Raw genomic sequence first — 19,490 nt, 5'->3', positions numbered from 1 at the left:
AAAATCTCAATTCTAAGAGAGAGCTCTGGTTAACATATTGATGTTTACCCTTTATGATAGCTGATAAATAGAGAGACATATAGCAAAATATATATGCATGTGTATATTTACTGAAATCTTTTGGATTTACATATAATGTTAGCCCACTATTTTTTCACTTAATAATAGGATAAACATTCTTTCATGTCAATAGATTCTTTTTTTTTCTGTATCATTTCCGATGCCACCATAACTTTCTTTTGTACAGTAGTATCATTGGGGAACTAATCCTCATTATTCGACATCTAGGCTGTTTCTTGTATCTGTTATTTACTAACACTGTTGGATCACTGGAAAAATACTATTGTCTGAAATTGAAAATCTGGATAACATTCTTTAGAAGGGAATATGATGAAATACATTTTGAAGGAGTTGAGTTTGAATTAATGGCAAAACATCTACATTCAAAGGTCTTGAAGTCTCTTGGAAATATGAGTTAGGAGATTGCAACTAGGATTTGGGAGGAATAAGCTTTATGGTGAGAGGTGAAATTTGAGATGCTTGAGTTCCCTGAGCAAGAGTTTAGGGGAGAACAGGCTTTTAACATCAGACAAGGAGGCATACATTAGGGTGTGAGTATACTGTGAGGTTGAACAGACCGGTCGCTGTAGCACCACACTGTGGCAAAAGTAACAAAGCCAAAACAAAAATAACCCTGTATATGCACAGTGTGAAAAAAGACTGCCTATTACAAGTAAAGATTTTAGGTTACATCGTACACACATATATATCAGTAGTATTTTTGTCAATAAAGGAAAATAGGTATTTTACAAGAAGCTATTATTCTCATCTGAAGGAATTTTATGAGTGTGTTTATTTTTTGTTGTTTGCTTTGGTGTGTTTGCTTTTTGTTTTTGTTTTGAGGCTTAAGGAAAATCTTGCAGTTTGTCCAAATCATTTTCTTTCTAAATATTATGGCAGCATCCTTCTTAAGAATTCCAGAGCAATTTTTTATTTAATTAAAACTACATAAATTAAGAACTGCAGGTTGAACTACAAATATATATTTGCCCCCTTGGGCTATTGCCTAATGCCACATATGACTAAAACTGTTAAGAAACTAAAATTTGTCTGTAACATTGAATAGATTAGGTAGTTCAGTACAAAGCCATAAGAAGAGAAGAAAGCTTTTATGATGTCATTCACCTCACCTCATAAAGAATATGGAGCCATGTGTATTTCTGCTATCAGCATCAGACACGAGGTTGCCTAAAGTGTCTAAGATTCCTCAGATATGGAAGGTGCTTCTAAATTTCTCTTCCTTAGTGTAACCTAAAGCTTGCTAGATTCAATTTAAGTTATGATTATGCAGAGCTAAGAAAATCTCATCAAAAGGGTTTTTCTTCCTCATCCATCACTGTACACACACACACACACACCCCAAATTCATGTGCCTGAAGTTATCCCCCACTTCCCTATATTACACATTATAGTATTTGCTAATAATCCTTTTAATAGTATTGTAACCCCATGTGAGGACAAGAGAAATTATGTTCACAATAGGACTAACATTCAGAAATATGCTTTGAAACCCAGAACACTCCTGGCAGCAGGTGTCTGCCATAACTGAGGCCTAGATGCCATCAGTCACCTCTTTGCAGGTACCAGAGACATTAGTCTTTCAATTGACAAGTTTGATGCTTTTTACATATTAAGTGAACTTTGCTTTGCCTTATAAATGGTGGAGGGGCAGAAACAATTTCTATGCAAGTCATGTCAATCTTTATCTACACAAGACACACTCCTGTAAAATTAAAGTTCTGCTCAAATAACTTTTCTTTTGAGTGATGATTCACAAGAGAAAGGAGTTCTTACTTTGGAATTAACTAGCCCTGTCAATTCAGTCACTACTTTGGCTGAGAAAATTCATCCTTTTTGTATTTGCCAGTATTATTTGTCTTTCAGAGATAAACAGAGAGAAAGGGAAAGAGGGATAGAAGGAGAGAGAAAGACAGAGAGACAGAGACAGAGACAAGACTTTACAAACAAAAGGCCTGATGAGCTCTTTAATAAAGTCCCCAGTCAGAAAGAGAGAGAACATTTAGCAAGCACCTACTCTGCTTCAGTGTGCCATGCACTTTGCACAAGTGCTTTCATTAAATCTTTCCAATAATGCGAAGTAGCATTATTACAATGATTATTTAACAAAGATAAATTTACAGTTTTGAGAGCCAGTTGAAGATTTTGACATTAACTATTTGGTGCCTGTTTGATTTCTGAAAAAACAAACTCCTTTCATGCACATGCATACATTAGCCACTTTCCAAATTAGATGTCTTCCTGTGGCTTATGATTGCCTGCATTTTTCAATATCCCTATGAAATAGGAAATTAGGCATCTAGTGTTCCTGCTGCTATACTGGAAACGGTAGAGGAGAAAAGACATGGACATGTTAGGTGGCTTTCCTAAAATCTCATAAACAGCAGTGAGATTACGGGAAATTGAATTTAGGTCTCCTGACTTGCTGTTGCTCATATCTCTGAGCACTAAAGACACTTCCACAAATTAAGTACAAAAGGGCTGGGTTAATGGGACCAGGGAGATAAATTCTAAAATTATTCCCTTTTGTGTTTGAATCTCAGTATGTTTTAAAGAGTTTTTTGTTTGTTTATTTAATTGACTTTATTTCTGTTAATACTCTCTATACTGCCTTTTAAGTTAGAAAAGAATGATATTATATGAATTTGGTTCACTGCTAACTGACTTTTTGCCAGTTTTCATCATTGTAAACAGACCGATGAATCTATGTTAATTCAAATGCTGTGTTGAAGTCATTTTTGTAAAAGATTATGTGGAAAAATCAGATATGATACAAAAACAATTATTGGCTGTTTGGTTTTTGCAGTCACAACATGGAGCTTCAGTTGCTGCCAAGCCTGAACTACCCCTCTTTTACACTCCTATTGATCTTGTGGACATTAGTGTGGAAATGGCTGGATTGAAGTTTGTAAATCCTTTTGGTCTTGCTAGTGCGACTCCAGCTACCAGTGCATCAATGATTCGAAGAGCTTTTGAAGCTGGATGGGGTTTTGCCCTGACCAAAACTTTCTCTCTTGATAAGGTAAGAAAATATTTTTGAAGCCATGTTTAAATGTCCATCATGTATTTTAATTAGGGTATAAATATTATAATAGAAAGATTTTTCTGACCAAGAAATAATAGTTACTAAACTCCTAACAAGACCTTTTATTACAGGTTAGTCTTTGCTTTCCTTCCATTCCTTCTGTCCACTGGAGGGAGGGGTCATATATTTCTCACTTTGTTTTGTCCAGGAGACATCAAAAATATAAATCTTACAAACGTGGCTGTTTAATTCACAATATCGTGAATTCCTATTTTGGCATTATTGTTTTGTGATTTCTGGATGTGTGCAAATGAGGAAGTACACCTCAACTCAAAGTTAGGAACAATGGCTTTGGTTTGCGAAAAGTCCTGGGATCTAATTCGTGCCAAAAAGAATCACTCAGTATAACTCATTGGTGCTGGTAATAAATAAGATTCTTCTTGAATTTTTAAATACAGAAACTTTTCCCAAAATACATATTTGAGTTTAATTTGATGTTATTACTTTGTACTCACACCATAGGTGGACATACTTAGTAGAAAATAAACTGCATATTAAGGTAGAGATTGATTCTTTAAAGTACACAAAGCATATAAATGCATGTTTTCAAAGTAGGATGATTTATGCAGTAGAGGGCTGCATCATTATATGGTTTTGAATTAGAAAAGAGCAGCAGAATTTAACATTCTTAAATCCTTTATTGATACAATTTTAAATGCTGAACTTATTGATGTATTTAGTACTAAATGGTAGTTAGTAATAATTAATGTGTAAGCGTCTGTGAATCTAGTGACTAAGGAAAGAGTATCATTATTTAAATCAGGCTTATCCTTAGGCAAAGAAAATAATAGAGAACAAATATGCCCCATTAAGCACATTCTCTCCTTCTTTCTCCTCTTACTAGGATCAATAGCTGACATTATTATGGCTAAAACATTACGGCTGTCTTACCCTGACAGCTTTACAAGATGCTGTGTATAAACGTGGTCAAGAAAATCTAGACAAGCCTCAAAAGTTAGAAAAAACAGTGCGTGAAAAAAAATACCCCTGAAATATTTTAGTGTTTAAATAGCTGATGGAGGTTCTTTTTCAAATCAATAGGCTGAATATTTAGAAATAATATGGTTAAACAAAGTGTAAAAATGAACAGAACATAGTGGGTTCAATTTTAGATTATTATTAATCACTTGCTTACAATCTTGTAGAATATTGATGGTATATTTGTCTTTGTTTCAATTCATCCTTTAAGAATTACTCGGAAGCTGTAATCAAATATTTAATCCATTGGGAAAAACTGTGTCTCTGATAGTATTTAATGACTATGTTAGTTATGCTATTTTAAAAATTTCGTGTGTAAACAGAAATAGGTGGCTAATCAGGTTCGAGTGAAGAATTGTAGAAAAAAAGTGTTTGCTTTGAATTTGCTGTTTTCTTTGCTTGCAAAAATTGAATTATGACTAATCAGAGACATCTATCTTTACTCTGTTGGTGACGTACATTGATTTGTGATGCTGTCTCTCTCAGTAACCTAGGAGCAGTTGCCTTTCTTAGGATCACCAGCAGAAATAAATGTGGAAACTAACTTCCTTCTAAACCTCCAATTTGAATTTAATCTATCAATTCAGAAGTCTGTGATGCTAGTTCAAAAGGAGAGTTATGAACAAATGCAAATTAAATTTGGCACATAAAACATAATGATGGGGGAGTTTTAGGAAGCTCTATTTGACTGACTTTGATGGTGTGTACAACCAAATATTTGTGCAAAGACTATTTTAAATGTATTTGTGCAGACTTTAATGATATAAATAATGATGCCACCTTGGGCTTATAGAATGCCATTTTCAAAAATGATTACTTCCCTACATGATTTTGCAAAGTAGTCAGTTTGTCTCATAGAGATCTACTTTTTTTTTGCTGTTTTCTTATATTGTCTCTAATTAGTGAGTAAACCTGTTGTGAATATATAATTGCCTTATGAGCTTCTATGCTTTCTTACTGATGAAATATTGTAGAATACAACTCAGCAATATAAACACATGCTTTTCCCACAGCCTCTTACCAAAGATATCTATTAATCTATTGTATGTACTATACATTTGTGTGACATTATAGCATACCAATTTAGTTTAGCTTTATTATAATTTATTATGCCAATTCAAGAATCTACTTAAAATGTATTAAAATTCAGAATCTTGACATTTGAAATTTGGATGTTCTTAATATGAAAAAGGTTATTCCATGGAGTTTTGTTATCATATGAAATATTAATATTTCACAATACAGTTTTGATGAAGTACAATTTGCCGAGCCTGCATATGATAAAGAAATTAAATGCTTACCAAGGGAGTTCAGTAAAAATTAGAGCCCTGCCTGAACATCTGCTGGAAATTTTATTATCCTGTCCTACTGACAGTGCGGCTCCCTCGTTGTTTTTCTAGATTGACAGCTGAATATTGCACTGATTTCTGCAGCAAATATGTTTAGGTGAACTTTGTTTCCCTTTTTTTATTTTTTTTGGGAGTTTGGAACATGCTTTTGATTTTTATCCTTTTCTTTTTATACTCTTGACATTTGTAGATGCCAGATTGAGGTCTAATACGCTGTAGCAACGATAGACCATTGACTTACAGTGAAATGCCAGTTGATATCTCAGTAAACAGAAATATTATTATTCTTTACTGTGCAGTCTGTATAAAAGCTGTATGTGCTTTCTTTAGGGAGGCAAATGATCAGATTTTTAATGTCAAATATAAAAAGATCTGTGTTTGCTTTTGTGTTAAATAACATCAAAGATGGCTTTTATTAACTATATTCTTCCTTCCCAAATCAGTCTTTTTTAGAATGTCCCAAGTATCTAGATTGCTTTTCTTGAGATCCTGTTTATGTTTTATAAAGATGGCATTCAAAATATCATCATAAAAATGACGTTTAAAATATAATTATAAATTATTTTTCTATGTAAACATGTATTGAGTTCAAGTTTAAATAAAAAAAGGTGGAAGAGAAATCAATTTGTCAAGCTTAATCAAAGCTAAACTATCATGATGAACCAAAGAAATGCTCTGTTTAACTGGCAATATTAGAAATTGTTTAGACGTCACATAAAATAACCTCCTGACATGTGTTCACATCATACTAATAGGAAATATATAAAATATTTTGTTTTTGTTAACTATATCATAAATTTTTTTCTATGGCTAGCTACATATTATATACCATAAATATATAATATCTAACTGCAGGTTGCTTATATTTTTATTACTACATAGATAAACTCACAAGTCTTTATTACTATCCTAAATCAGAGTCAAACCTAAGCAAATATTCACCTCATTTATAAGCTATATATAGGTATTAGAGTAAACTTGTGAATGATTTTTAGTGAGAAAATGTCTTGAGTGAATATATTTTATTATAATAAGTATCAAATGATTAGGCAAATTGGTGCACATATTTACAATAAGTCTCTCAACATAAAACACTGAAAACTAAAAGCCGAGAAATATATAAGGGTTTTTATTATTTTTTTGGAATACAAGTATTGATTGTAGTTGTTCCCCAAAATACAAGCTTACACCGCATAGCACAATGCTTAGTGTATAGGAAGAGTTTAATGTTTCATAAATATTTATTGGATAAACAAATTAATAAATGAATAAATAGATATTTTGGCAATAACATATTGAGTTTCTTTTTCTTCCAGCCATACAAACAGACAGTTAACACATAAAAAATTGACTGTTATGAAAATTGATCTCAATCAAAGGAGAAAAGACTAATTTAAAATTTTCATATTCTGTTTTGCTTTCTATAGTGCGCCTATACAGGTCTCAAAATGAAAATGTCAGTGGAATTTCTAAAAACACAGATTGTGTTTTAAGACTTAGGTTGTCGAGTAAGCCCAGAATTTTTGAGAACAGACTAATTGTCTCACAATTTTAGGAAGGGAAATAAAAATTATCTGGCCAACTATCTAAGCTCATGTGTTGATGGCTGTGACAGAAGAAATGTAACCTGTTTTTGAATGCTGCTAGTGACAAAGAATATGCTAGATCTTTAAGGCAATGCAATGTATTATTATTATGGAAAGATCTATTTTAGAAATATCTTCCTTTTATTGACCCCAAATCATCCTTCTCATATGTTCCATCCATGTTTTATAGTTCTGCCCTTGGAGACACCATGGAATAAATTAATCTAACTTATTGACATAAATGCATTGTTGATTTTAAAATATGGTGTTATTTTTTTTTAAAGTAAAAAACACCACAGAGGAAGGCTAACAAGTATGGAGAGGCCATGCAGTCTAAGGAAAAGAAATCTGGCCAGGAGATTCCAGTCTCCATCCAAAGCTGCTTCTAAGTTACTATCATGAACAAGTGGTTTAATATTGTATGTTGGTGTTGTTATAATTGTTACTATTATACATATTAACTACAATTTATTGAGTGCTTGGAAAACGTAGACATTGCCAAATATTTTTCATAAGTTATTCATTGAATCTTCATAATATCCCTATAAGATACATAGTATTTTTTTTCAGATGAAATAATAGACTAAGAATGTTAAATAAATTGCCCAGGACTTAGAACAACAATTATTTATTTTCTCACAAATGTGTACACTGGCAATTTGGCTGAAGTGATAAGGGCAGTTCTTCTGCTTCAGATGGCATCTACTGGGCCCATTCATGCATTTGCAGTCGACTAGAGGGATGCCCAGGGACTGATAAGATGGCCTCACTCATGTCTGGACCCTCAGTTGGAGTCGCCATAATTGCTGAGATGGCTGAACCCCTCTCTCCATCTCTTTCTTTTTTTTTTGTTTTAAGGGTATGCTTTTTCGTGAGGAAGATTGGCCCTGAGCCAATATCTATTGCCAACCTTCCTCTTTTTTTTGCGCCCCAAAGCCCCAGCACATAGTTGTATATCCTAGTTATAAGTCTTTCCAGTTCTTCTATGCTGCCTCAGCATGGTTTGATGAGCAGTGTGTAGGTCCACGCCCAGGATCCGAACCAGCAAACCTTGGGCCACCAAAGCAGAGCGTGCAAACTTAACCACTATGCCACTGGGCCAGCCCCTCTCCATCTCTTTATAGTTTCTCTTGCCTTGTGGTGTCATCAAGGAGGCTAGCTTGGGCTTATTCAGAAGGTGGCAGTGTTCCAAGTGGGCAAGAGTGGAAGCTGCCAGGCCTGTTCTGGCTGAAAAGACTGAAAAGTCACACAGTGTCATTTCCACCATGCTCTCTTGTTAAAGCAAGTTACAAGGTACACTGTACATGTTATATTTAAGAAGTACATAAATAACATATAAATATCAAATAAATACGGCTTATTGATGGAAAGAACAACAAAGTCATATCACAAACGGGGATGTACACAGCGGGGAGGGATTGTTGCAGCCATTATTGTAAATAGTACTAACCTGCCCTCTGCTTACGGTAAGTCACATCTCTCCCACATGCGCAGTGCACCCACCCCTTTCCAAAACACCCCAAATGTCATCGAGTCATGGCATTAGGCTCAATATCTCTGATCGTGTGATCTATATTGGGTTCAAATGCAAATGAGGTTACTTAGGTTTAGCTTGCTTTATCCAAGATATTGTGAAATAGACAAGTGGTCTGTCCTCCGTACATCAAACATAAAATGATGTGGTCAAGAGAACCCTAGTAAATACTCTCATTCAGAAACAGGAGAAATGGAAGGAAGACAGCAATCATTTGTCCATGGCAGTTTTCAAATTCAGTTGTGCACACGTTGTCAGGGCCCCTTACTCCAGGGATGGGGGATGTTCCTTGATTAGGATCCAGTTCTGCTCCTTGTAGTGGTTCTCTAATCCATTGTTCCTATCCACTATTGGCTCTGTCCTCTGGGTTCTTGATTCTATCCTTTGAGTTTTGTTTTTTTTTTATTTCAAAATGGCCAGTGATGGCCATTGTTGGCAGTTGAGTAGCTTTTTCAGCCTGTTTCTGGCCATAGAAAGGTAAGAAGAACTATTGATGATCTCTTTATTTTGAATTGTCCCTTTTGGTCCTAGCTCATAGTGATGTCATCATAAAACTCTCCTAAAAACTTTGAATCTAAAAAAGTTAAAAACAAAAAAACTTTTTGCATCTATTAAGGGCTGATTCCATGCCCAAAACCACATCCATAATTCTTTTTGAGACAGCCTTCTCTCCATTTTGGATATGTTTTCTTGCTGTGGCACAGTGTTGTTAAGATTTTTAGAATTGGTATTGTCTACCTGAGACAACCTACTAGGAGCTGCTTTAAATCTAACTAAAATCTTAATGAAGTATCATATAGCAACACTCTTGAGGTGATCTTTACCTTAAGGTCATTTCTTCCTTTGAAAATCTTTTTCCTTCTAAGAGAGACAAAGTATAAAGAATAGCTTTATTTTCCAGCTGAGCAAGTCCTGGGCCCTTTTGCTTTGCTCTTAGTTTGCTTAGCAAATTAAATATATCCTTATTTAGCTCTTTCTCTCTTACGTTCCTTATTATACTTGGGTAGAAACACTCAGCTGACACTTTGAGCGTTCTGTCTAGACATTTCTTTACTCAGATCCACAAATGCATTATGTACATTTCCTATCTTCTGAATTATCACCAGCGACATTCTTGCCAGTTGCTCTGTCACTACGCAATACAAGCCACTCTTTCCCCAGTCTCCAATAACAATTTTCACACTGCATTTCCAGGCCTCACTAACAGTTTATTCCCCATTCTTCCAGCCTTTACTAACAGCTTACTCTTGATTTTTCAAGAGAGGCCTCTGCCTGCCTCTCAATTTGAAGGCCTGTGTCACATGTTTTAGATTTAGTTATGCTAGCAAACGTAACCACGTTCTGTATCGTTTATCTATTGCTGCATATCAAAACACCCCATAATTTACTGGCTTAAAAAACAAGTAATCTGCTCTCGATTATATAGTTTGGCAATCTGCTCAGGGCTCAGCTGGCTAGACTTGCCTTTGCTCCACATGGTGTGACGTCTTCTCACTCGTACATTTGCAATCAGTTGACAGACTGCTTGGTGGCTAGCTAGTTCTTGATGGCTTCCTTCACATGCTTGGGTCCTCAGCTGATGTGATCCGGCCTGGATCTTCATGTGGTCTCCTCTTCAAAGAGACTACACTGGGCCTGTTCACAAGGTGGCAGTGTTCTAAAAAGGCAAGAAAAGAAATTGTGAGACTGAGGTTCTGAAATTGCACAATGTTATTTCTACTGTATTCTGTTGGTTAGAGCAAGTCACAAGGCCAAACCAGGATTTGGGAGCATGGAAATGGCTCCTCGCTTTCAAAGGCTTAAGTCTACCACACCAGGATTGAACCAAGGTCTATTTGGTACAAATCTAGGCTCTTTCCTCTATATCATGCTGTTTCCTAATTTATCTTCCCTAGATCTCATTCCTTTATGTCTAACGTGAAGGCAATTTGACTCCATCTGTATTCGGCAGGGACTGGAGTTCAGCTGAGCAGGTGCGCTGAGAACCTTCCATCCTCTGCTCAAGCAGAGCAACACCTATGATTTTATTTCTCTTTGGATTCTATATAGAATTTCATTGAGACAGAATTTTGGTATAAAACCTTCTGGGAATCCATTGTCATCAAAAGCCAATCTCCTTCTGTGCCATTTTTCTCCAGCCACGTTGGCCGTCTTTCTAGTCCTCCAACATGGCCTCCAATGCTTCTCTTAGGGCTGTTTTGCTGGTGTTCACTCTGCCTGCAATGCTCTGCCCGCAGATTTTCATACATCCACTTCTTGCTTCCTGTTCAATTCTCAGATCAAAAATTACCTCCTCGGAGAAGTCTTTGCTGACCACTCAAAACTCAGTCTCTCTGTGCCACAGTTCCCTGGTGGTTCTTTCCTTTGTTGCACTTATCACCATACGAAGTTGCATGCTCTTGATCATTCATTTATTTACTTTATTTTTCTGTTTTAGCTGTTTGAAGTAAGCTCTATAAAAAAAGGGTTGCTGTCTTTCTTACTCACTACTGTATGCCCAGTACGAAGAACCAGGTCTGGCAGATATGAAGGATGCAATACATACTTGTTAGAGGAGTGAATAATTATAGGATTCTAATTTGAACCACAATTCCACATGACAGCTCTTCAGTTACTTGGAGACAACTCTCATGTCCTATCCACAAGCCTTTTCTTTTCCTTTCTAAATAGTCCTGTTTTCCTTTCCATAATAAGGTTTGCAGACTTTTTACCATGTAGGTTGTCTGTTCTCCCATGTGGATTTTAAGAAACTTGTTTCAATCCACATTATCTTAATTGAGAGGAAGTTGCCTACATTTGCACAAATTTCTAGCACCTATCAACCAGGCAAGAATTCAGGAATAACGTTGTCAGGACTATAAATGCTAAAAGTAATATTTAGAGTTGTTAAGAAAAATTTCACAAAATGTTATGTAATAATATTTTACAGCCTGGGTAATTCTCATTGGATTACAATACAGAAGATCACAATTTACTCTTGTAACTCATTTTGGAAGCCCTTATTAGAAGTAAAGACATGGATTTTTTTAAAGATTATATAAAACTAATTTATTTTATTATTATTGAGTTTCTACATTACCTTATCATGAAAGTCTATAAAACAATAAATTAACATAGTAATAAAATAGTAAATAATAATAGTAACATAATAATAAAATAAAATAGTCCAGTGCATTATTCTCACTGCTATGGGCCTAACTTCAAATTTGGTACATAATTACTTTCTATTTATTGTGTGGTATTGTTCTTCTGATGTATACCTATGCATTAACTAAGGAACTATAGTTATTTAAATAAATTCAATGTAAACTTCTCATCTGGGAAACTTTTAATGCACAAAACCATCAATGATTCCCATACAGTAATAGTTTGATTTTCACCTGGTTAGAATCTTTAGTTGTTATTTAGGTTTATTTATTGAGATTCATAAAATTGACTCATCCTCAAATTATAAAGAATGGGTTTATTAAAAGTCTGCAGTTCACATGTAGCAATCCGTTGGGAGATTTCATCCAAATGTTCACTCCAAGATTATTTAGCAAACTCCTCTGTGAAACAAACCTCTTTTGTTGTCGATCTCTTCAACAAGAACAGAATGTATGCGTGTGCTTGCATGCCCATTTGTGTGTACACTTGCAATATTAAAGCTACATTTTGCAAATTAGACTCTAGTGAAGAAAAAACTTCCCAACTCTCCCCAAAGTTCTAAACTAGTCACCGTTTTCAACCATGCCATGTATGCCAGACAGTTTATTCAATAGAAACATAGATTATGATATTTCCAAACATAGATTAATGCACATAATTCTAATATTTAGTAGGAATTCTTTAATTATAGCCAAAGTAATATTTTAACCAGGTACATTATTCCAGTTATTTAAATTGCTCCCAATCTTTTTTACCTTTTATTTCACAATTTGGGCTAGTTGACTATGAAGCAGACCGATCAATTTTCCAATATAATTACGTCTTCACCTCTCTTCTGTTTCAGGCTGTGATTTCACACTTGTTAATTAGTTAATCATTTTGGTAGAGTGGACAAGGTGAGACTCAAATAGACTTTTTAATAATATTAATTGGCATGTACAATTTTGATCTGGGTTAGCTGGTAGAAGAACCTAACTTGTGATGGAAAATACCTCTTAGTTGCTTTTTATGTAAGTAACTGGTGTCAAGGTTAATGGAAAATTCTCGTAATTATGGCTAATAGAAACTTCCTTAAAGTACAGTCCTGCTGTTTGAAAAAACTTATTTTACCTTTATCCTGTCTCATCTAATTCTTTTGCGGATTTTAAATTTAACTAGTAAAAAATATCCATATTCTGGATATGTTTGGATGACATAGTTTTGGTTGAAGTTAACATGACTTGAATTCCATAATACCCACCTTGCCTTTGTGTTTTCTTTATTGATCTTTAATAAGATTCTAGTCATTACTACATAGGGGTACTCTTTATTCCTCATTAAAAAAACTTTAAATATGAAACTCAGAGATTCTCTCACTGTCAAATTTTTATTAAAGGCACACCTACATTGGCTATTTTGTTGCAAGACTTATTCAGTTTTAAATTGTAGTTCTTTTTATGCTCCTTTTTCTTACATGACTTGCAATGAGCTTCATAGTCAATCATCATTATTTCTGAAATAAAGTGTCATTAGATGCTGAAGGAAGTGACTGGCTTTTTAGAGAAATATTCAGCCAAACTGTCTTTTCATTCACCAGTTACCTTTACTTACCCAACTTCCCCATCTGCTTCTTTCACTTCAACTAAGTTCACTGCCCTTTTCATCCTGCTCTGCTTATTCATTTGCACGTTTCCACAGTGTTCCATATGTTTGGAACAATTTATCATTCCTCTTCTGCCCAATTCACCATCTATTAAAATTAAAATTTATGTAAAAGTATCATCAAGTGTCGCTTTTAGGTGTATGGACTAGAATAGACGTATCCTGAGAACTGTTGCTAATGTCCTTTATATACACTCTTTGTGTTTTTTTTCATTTTATTCATTATTATTTTTATTGGGATGTTATATCAACAGCACACAATATATTTAACATATATTGGAATTATAAAGCATAACAATAAAATGGACACCCATGATTCTAGCATACAATTTAGCACTTTAGCTATACCATTGTGCCATCTATGTGCAACTCTGTGCTCTTCATCTCATTCAGTCAACAAACATTTGTTAGGCCCCAACCACTCATATAGTGTGTGTATGTGTGTGTGTGTGTGTGTGTATAAATGGTCTTTGCTCTAGAAAACTTAAACTCTAGTTCACAATATGCACCAGACACAGGATGCCTGACTGAATGTTGATATAAAGCAACAGAGATTCTTAGACTAAAACCGTTACTTAATAAGCAGTATTTTCCTCATTTTTTTAAAAGAAGAATGACTTCACATTTGAGCTGTGTCTTTATTCTAGGCAGAAGGGACAGCACCTGGACATCCATGGTCATGAGATGCCAAGCATGTTTAAGATTCAGCAGCTGAATTTTAAGTAAGATTCAGCATAATGTGTCGTAAGGTTTGTTTAAGAAGCTGTAGAGACTATGGGAAAAGCCTGTTAGGCTAGGAATTTAAATGTGATCGTGATTGTAAAAGGGATCCTGAAGAGATTTTAAGCCGAGGAATTACATAATTCAATTTGGAAGTTACTGTTAATCGTAATGTAACTCCCATTCAACATTTCAATAATAACTTCCACTTTTCCCCTTAACACAGCCTCTCTTTTCTGATTAAACCAGTCTAATGCCTAGGCTTATGTTTATGCCATCTATACCTTAATTTTACCATTTCTCCTTCTTAAGAAGATTTCTTTTCCTATTCTCATATTAAAAGGCCAGTGATGACCCAAGTCTTCTGTGGCTATGTTGACCAAAGGTTATCTTCTCTCCTTTCTCTGAGCTTTCATAAAATTTTCCTCAGTTGACGTAAAATAGAGTGGATTCTTTAGGTGTTTGTTTCTTTTTTCCTTTCCTGCATGTAAGCCTCTAGAAGGCAGGTCCTGTGACCTTCAGGCCTTGCATATGAAGGCACTGGAAAGTACCTGTTGATTGACTAATTCCCTAGTGTCATCAGCAAGGCGCTTGTGTTTTGGAATGTAATAACATTCCTCAGCAATATTGTCACTATTAAATTGATAAATATCACTACTTCCTGATGAACAATTTCACTTTCTTAGATAAATATAATTTTGTACAGCTATAATAGTCCTCTTTAGGAGACATACTTTCTTAGGCTCTTTTCTTGTGGGTACTTTCTTGGGTTCTTCAAAAATTCCTCCCATTGGGGCTGGCCCTGTGGCCGAGTGGTTAAGTTTGCAGGCTCCGCTTCGGCAGCACAGGGTTTCGCCAGTTCAAATCCTGGGTGAGGGCATGGCACCACTCGTCAGGCCATGTTGAGGCACCGTCCCACATGCCACAACTAGAAGGACCCACAACTAAGAATACACAACTATGTACAGCGGGGGGGGGGGGGGGGGGGGCGGGGCGCTTTGGGGGAGAAAAAGGAAAAATAAAATCTTTAAAAAATAAATCCTCCCATCATTAGGGAACTCTCCCCTATGGTTCTTTGAATCTTTGGTTATACCTCACTCATTACACAACCGCTACGAGCCGTTGGAGTTCATTAACTTTTTTCTACTGAGACCTCATGCCTTTCTAGGGGTCCCTATTACATACAACTTAGTGTAACCTCACTGCCTTATTTTATATGGGTCCCTTAACTGGTCCACAGGAGAAGCTTACATTTCCTTTACTTTGACAAATCCTAGGAATGCAGTTTCATCTCTTTTAGCTCATCTTTCAGCAGCAGAAAACTCGGGCTTTACCCTTTATACATAACAAACAGAGTGGGATCCTGTACACTGTGCTGCCCCCTCCAAAAAAGAAAAAAATTGCAGGGAACACATATCAAGTGTTCTGAGCTGTCTCTTTTAACCCCTCTCTTGGGGCTTGGGATGGCAGTGAGACTCATAATATACCATCAGCATGCTTCCAAGAAATCATTTAATGATCTTCAGCATCCCTAATTTTTTGTGTCTTTATTGGAGGTGAAATGTATAAGAGTTCCCTAAGAAGATTTTTGTCATCTACTTGGATATTTCTGCAAGGGGACAATTTATCTATCTATCTATCTATTTATTATGCTTACGTGATAATTTATTTAAGATCCCCTTCTCCTGGATGCATACATTATTTACAATTGTTCAGTATTTTCTTTTGATTTTCTAATAGCTTAATTATTTTTGCTGATAACTATAATATATATTTTTTCTCATTCTTTTTTATTTTTTTTTTATTGAGGTCATAATAGTTTATAACATTGTGAAATTTCAGTTGTACGTTATTATTTGTCAGTCACCATATAAATGTGCTCCTTTACCCCTTATGCCCACCTTCCAACGCCCTTCCCTTCTAGCGACCTCTAAACTGTTCTCTTTGTCTATGTGTTACTTTATCTTTCACATATGAGTGAAATCATGCAGTGTTTGTCTTTCTCTATCTGGCTTATTTTGCTTAACATAATACCCTCAAGGTCCATCTATGTTGTTGCAAATGGGAGGATTTTGTCCTTTGTTATGGCTGTGTAGTATTCCATTGTGTATGTATACCACATCTTCTTTATCCAATCGTCAGTCGATGGGCACTTGGGTTGCTTCCACTTCTTGGCTATTGTGAATAATGCTGCAGTGAACATAGGGGTGCATAAAGTCTCTTTGAATTGTTGATTTCAAGTTCTTTGGATAAATACCCAGTTGTGGGATAGCTGGGTCACATAGTATGACTATTTTTAATTTTTTGAGAAATCTCCATAGTGTTCCATAGTGGCTGCACCAGTTTGCATTCCCACCAGCAGTGTATGAGGGTTCCCTTCTTTCCACATCCTCTCCAACCTTTGTTATTTTTTGTCTTGGTAGTTATAGCTGTTCAATCAGTGTAAGGTGATATTTTAGTGTAGTTTTGATTTGCATTTCCCTGATGATTAGTGATGTTGAACATCTTTTCATGTGCCTGTTGGTCATCTTTATATCTTCTTTGGAACAATGTTCATATCCTCTGCTCATTTTTTGATCAGTGAGTTTGTTTTTCTGTTGTTTGGTTGTGTGAGTTCTTTATACATGTTGGAGATTAACTCCTTCTCAGATATGTGATTTGCAAATATTTTCTCGCAGTTGGTGGGTTGTCTTTTTGTTTTGTTCCTGTTTCCTTTGCCTTGCAGAAGCTCTTTAGTCTGATGAAGTCCCACTTGTTAATTTTTTCTTTTGTTTCCCTTGCCTGAGTAGACATGATATTCAAAAAGATCCTTCTAAGACCGATGCCAAAGAGTACTGCCTGTATTTTCTTCTAGGAGTTTTATGGTTTCAGGTCCTATCTTCAAGTCTTTGATCCATTTTGAGTTAATTTTTGTGTATGGTAAAATATAATGGTCTACTTTGATTCTTTTGCATGTGGCTGTCCAGCTTTCCCAACACAATTTATTGAAGAGACTTTCCTTTCTCTATTATATGTTCTTAGCTCCTTTGTCAAAGATTAGCTGTCTGTAGATGTGTGGTTTTATTTCTGGCTTTCAATTCTGTTCTATTGGTCTCTGTGTCTGTTTTTGTACCAGTACCATGCTGTTTTGATTACTATAGTTATGTAGTATGTTTTGAAGTCAGAGATTGCAAGGGGAAAATTTATTTTTGTAATTTATTTCAATTTCCCAAAGTTTGCATTTTGATACTGTTACGTTACTAAAGTCTATGTCGAATTTTAATTATCAACAGCATTAATTGCATGAAAACGCATTATAAAAAATTTTTTAAATTTTACCAAATTTCCCCTATATTGAGATATTTTTCTGGATTTTGTCCATATCATTTAATTTTTCAACATGGCATCAGAATTGTTTTAGTACAGATCTTCCGTGAATAGTTACCAAGATGGGATTAAACATGCAAGAATTGTGTTGGGTGAAACACTTGAGAGAAAATATAGAGGGAAGTAAAAAAGATGGGAGAACCATAAGACAACAATGCAAGTGTGGCCTCAAGTGAAGTTGAGAAGGAAGGAAGGTTGTGCAGAAGCATCCTAGAGTGCCTTGCAGTCTAAGTAAGTTTCAGCAAAGCCATCACAGAGTCATCGTGTATCTCGGGAATGGGCCTGCCTTAGTATCTCTGTCCTGTTTGGTCATTGGCTGTGCCATGGAAAGCCTGGTTGCCATACAGTGAAGGGATGGATTCCACAGCACAGGAGCTGGGGCCCTTGCTCAGTTTTGTTCCCTGTAGTTGTTGTTCTTTGAGGTTGCCACAAGGATACTTGGATTTCCTACAATTCTCAGCATAAAGTAAGCAACTACTTAGTGTATGGTTTTTGAATGAGTGAATAAACAAACATTGACATTGTATTTTGAAATCTTCTTTTGATCAATATGAAGGGAATAGGTATGGCACCAAAGGTAAATTAAATTTATACAAAGAGTCTCTTGTTAACTATTATATTATGAAAAACAAGGTTGTATGCAGAAGGCTGGAAGGGACATTTTACCCTAAATTTAAAAAAAAAATTTTTTTTTTTTGAGAAAAATGAGCCCTCAGCTAACGTCTGCCACCAATCCTCCTCTTTTTGCTGAGGAAGACTGGCCCTGAGCTAACATCCAGGCCCATCCTCCTCTACTTTACATGTGGGATGCCTGCCCCTGCATGGCTGGACAAGCGGTGGGTAGGTCCGCACCCAGGATCTGAACTGGTGAACCCTGGGCTGCTGAAGTAGAACATGCGAACTTCACAGCTGCATCACTGGGCTGACCCCAACCCTAAATTTTAAATGGTGATTTTCTCAGTAAATTATGCTAGTTATTATTCAAGTATTACAATTGTCCCCCTTTGTTTGGAAGAAAGTGTTGTGGGTCATCTCTTTCATAAGTAATGTGACTGTCAATAAATAACTTAACTTCTCTAAACCTTGGCATGCTCACTTATAAAATAAAACCATGATACCTCCTTTGACTTTCTTATGGTAATCTAGTGATACTGTTTGAATTTTTAAAAAATAGAAGATGTAAAAATGACTTGTAACCTTAAAACACCATGTCAGTAAAAGTTATAATTATTGTTCCCATGATCTCTATACCAAAGTTAAACAATAATAGTTATGTAATCATTTATTAAAACAGAGAAAATTACTATAATTTTGCCCTTCTCATTTAAGGAGTCATCTCCACTGGTACCACCCACATCCAGGCCCCCATCTTTTCTCACTGAATACTGTACCAGCCTCCTCTAAGAGCTTCCCCACTCCCACTCTTGTCTGTCCTACATCCCAGCCTCCACACCACAGCCTAAGTGATCTCTTACAGTTTAAGTCATATCATGTGCCTTCTGTGCTTAAAATATTCCAGTGGCTTCCCCTAGTCCTTAATATGGGATCAAACGTCCTGTACAATTCACTTTATCATATTTTCGTGCCTGCGTCTCAAACCTCATCTCATTCTGCTTTACCTTGTACCAGTTAAGCTACAGCTACAATGGCCTTTTTTAGGGTCTTCCAGTAAGTCAACTTCATTCTCATCCATGGCCTTTCACTAACTGTTCTACTTGCCTGGAGTTTTGGGGCCCTTACATTTCAAAAAGAAGAAAGAGAAAATTATTGCTAATGAGAACATTTAAATAATATGAGTAATTCTGTTGTAACAAGTAGTTTATATTTATTGTAGCTTATCAGATATCAGAAAATGTAGGTGATAATTAACCAATTAAACTGTGAAGGAATGGTTATATTCTTCCTATTTTTCCCTTTCTCTTAACAGAAGATTTTGTGATTTCTAATTCATTCAATAAAATTCATCTTCTTCCTTAATATTTCTGAAAAGAAAAAAGATAAGAGGG

At 35.5% G+C, this 19,490-nt stretch overlaps 1 protein-coding gene across 1 annotated transcript in view; it reads left to right on the top strand.

Moving 5' to 3' along the window:
* The window catches only part of DPYD (dihydropyrimidine dehydrogenase), a 768,359-nt gene that overhangs the window by 380,142 nt on the left and 368,727 nt on the right, over positions 1-19,490 (top strand). The window contains exon 13 of the mRNA XM_044748877.2: positions 2,885-3,100. Coding sequence (XP_044604812.2) covers positions 2,885-3,100 — 216 coding nt within the window. The remainder of the gene's footprint in view (positions 1-2,884; positions 3,101-19,490) is intronic.

Source organism: Equus asinus, chromosome 16, assembly GCF_041296235.1.
Source record: "Equus asinus isolate D_3611 breed Donkey chromosome 16, EquAss-T2T_v2, whole genome shotgun sequence".
NCBI classification, from domain to species: Eukaryota; Metazoa; Chordata; class Mammalia; order Perissodactyla; family Equidae; genus Equus; species Equus asinus.
The sequence above is the reverse complement of the archived record's forward strand: the minus strand, read 5'-3'. Positions and strand labels throughout refer to the sequence as shown.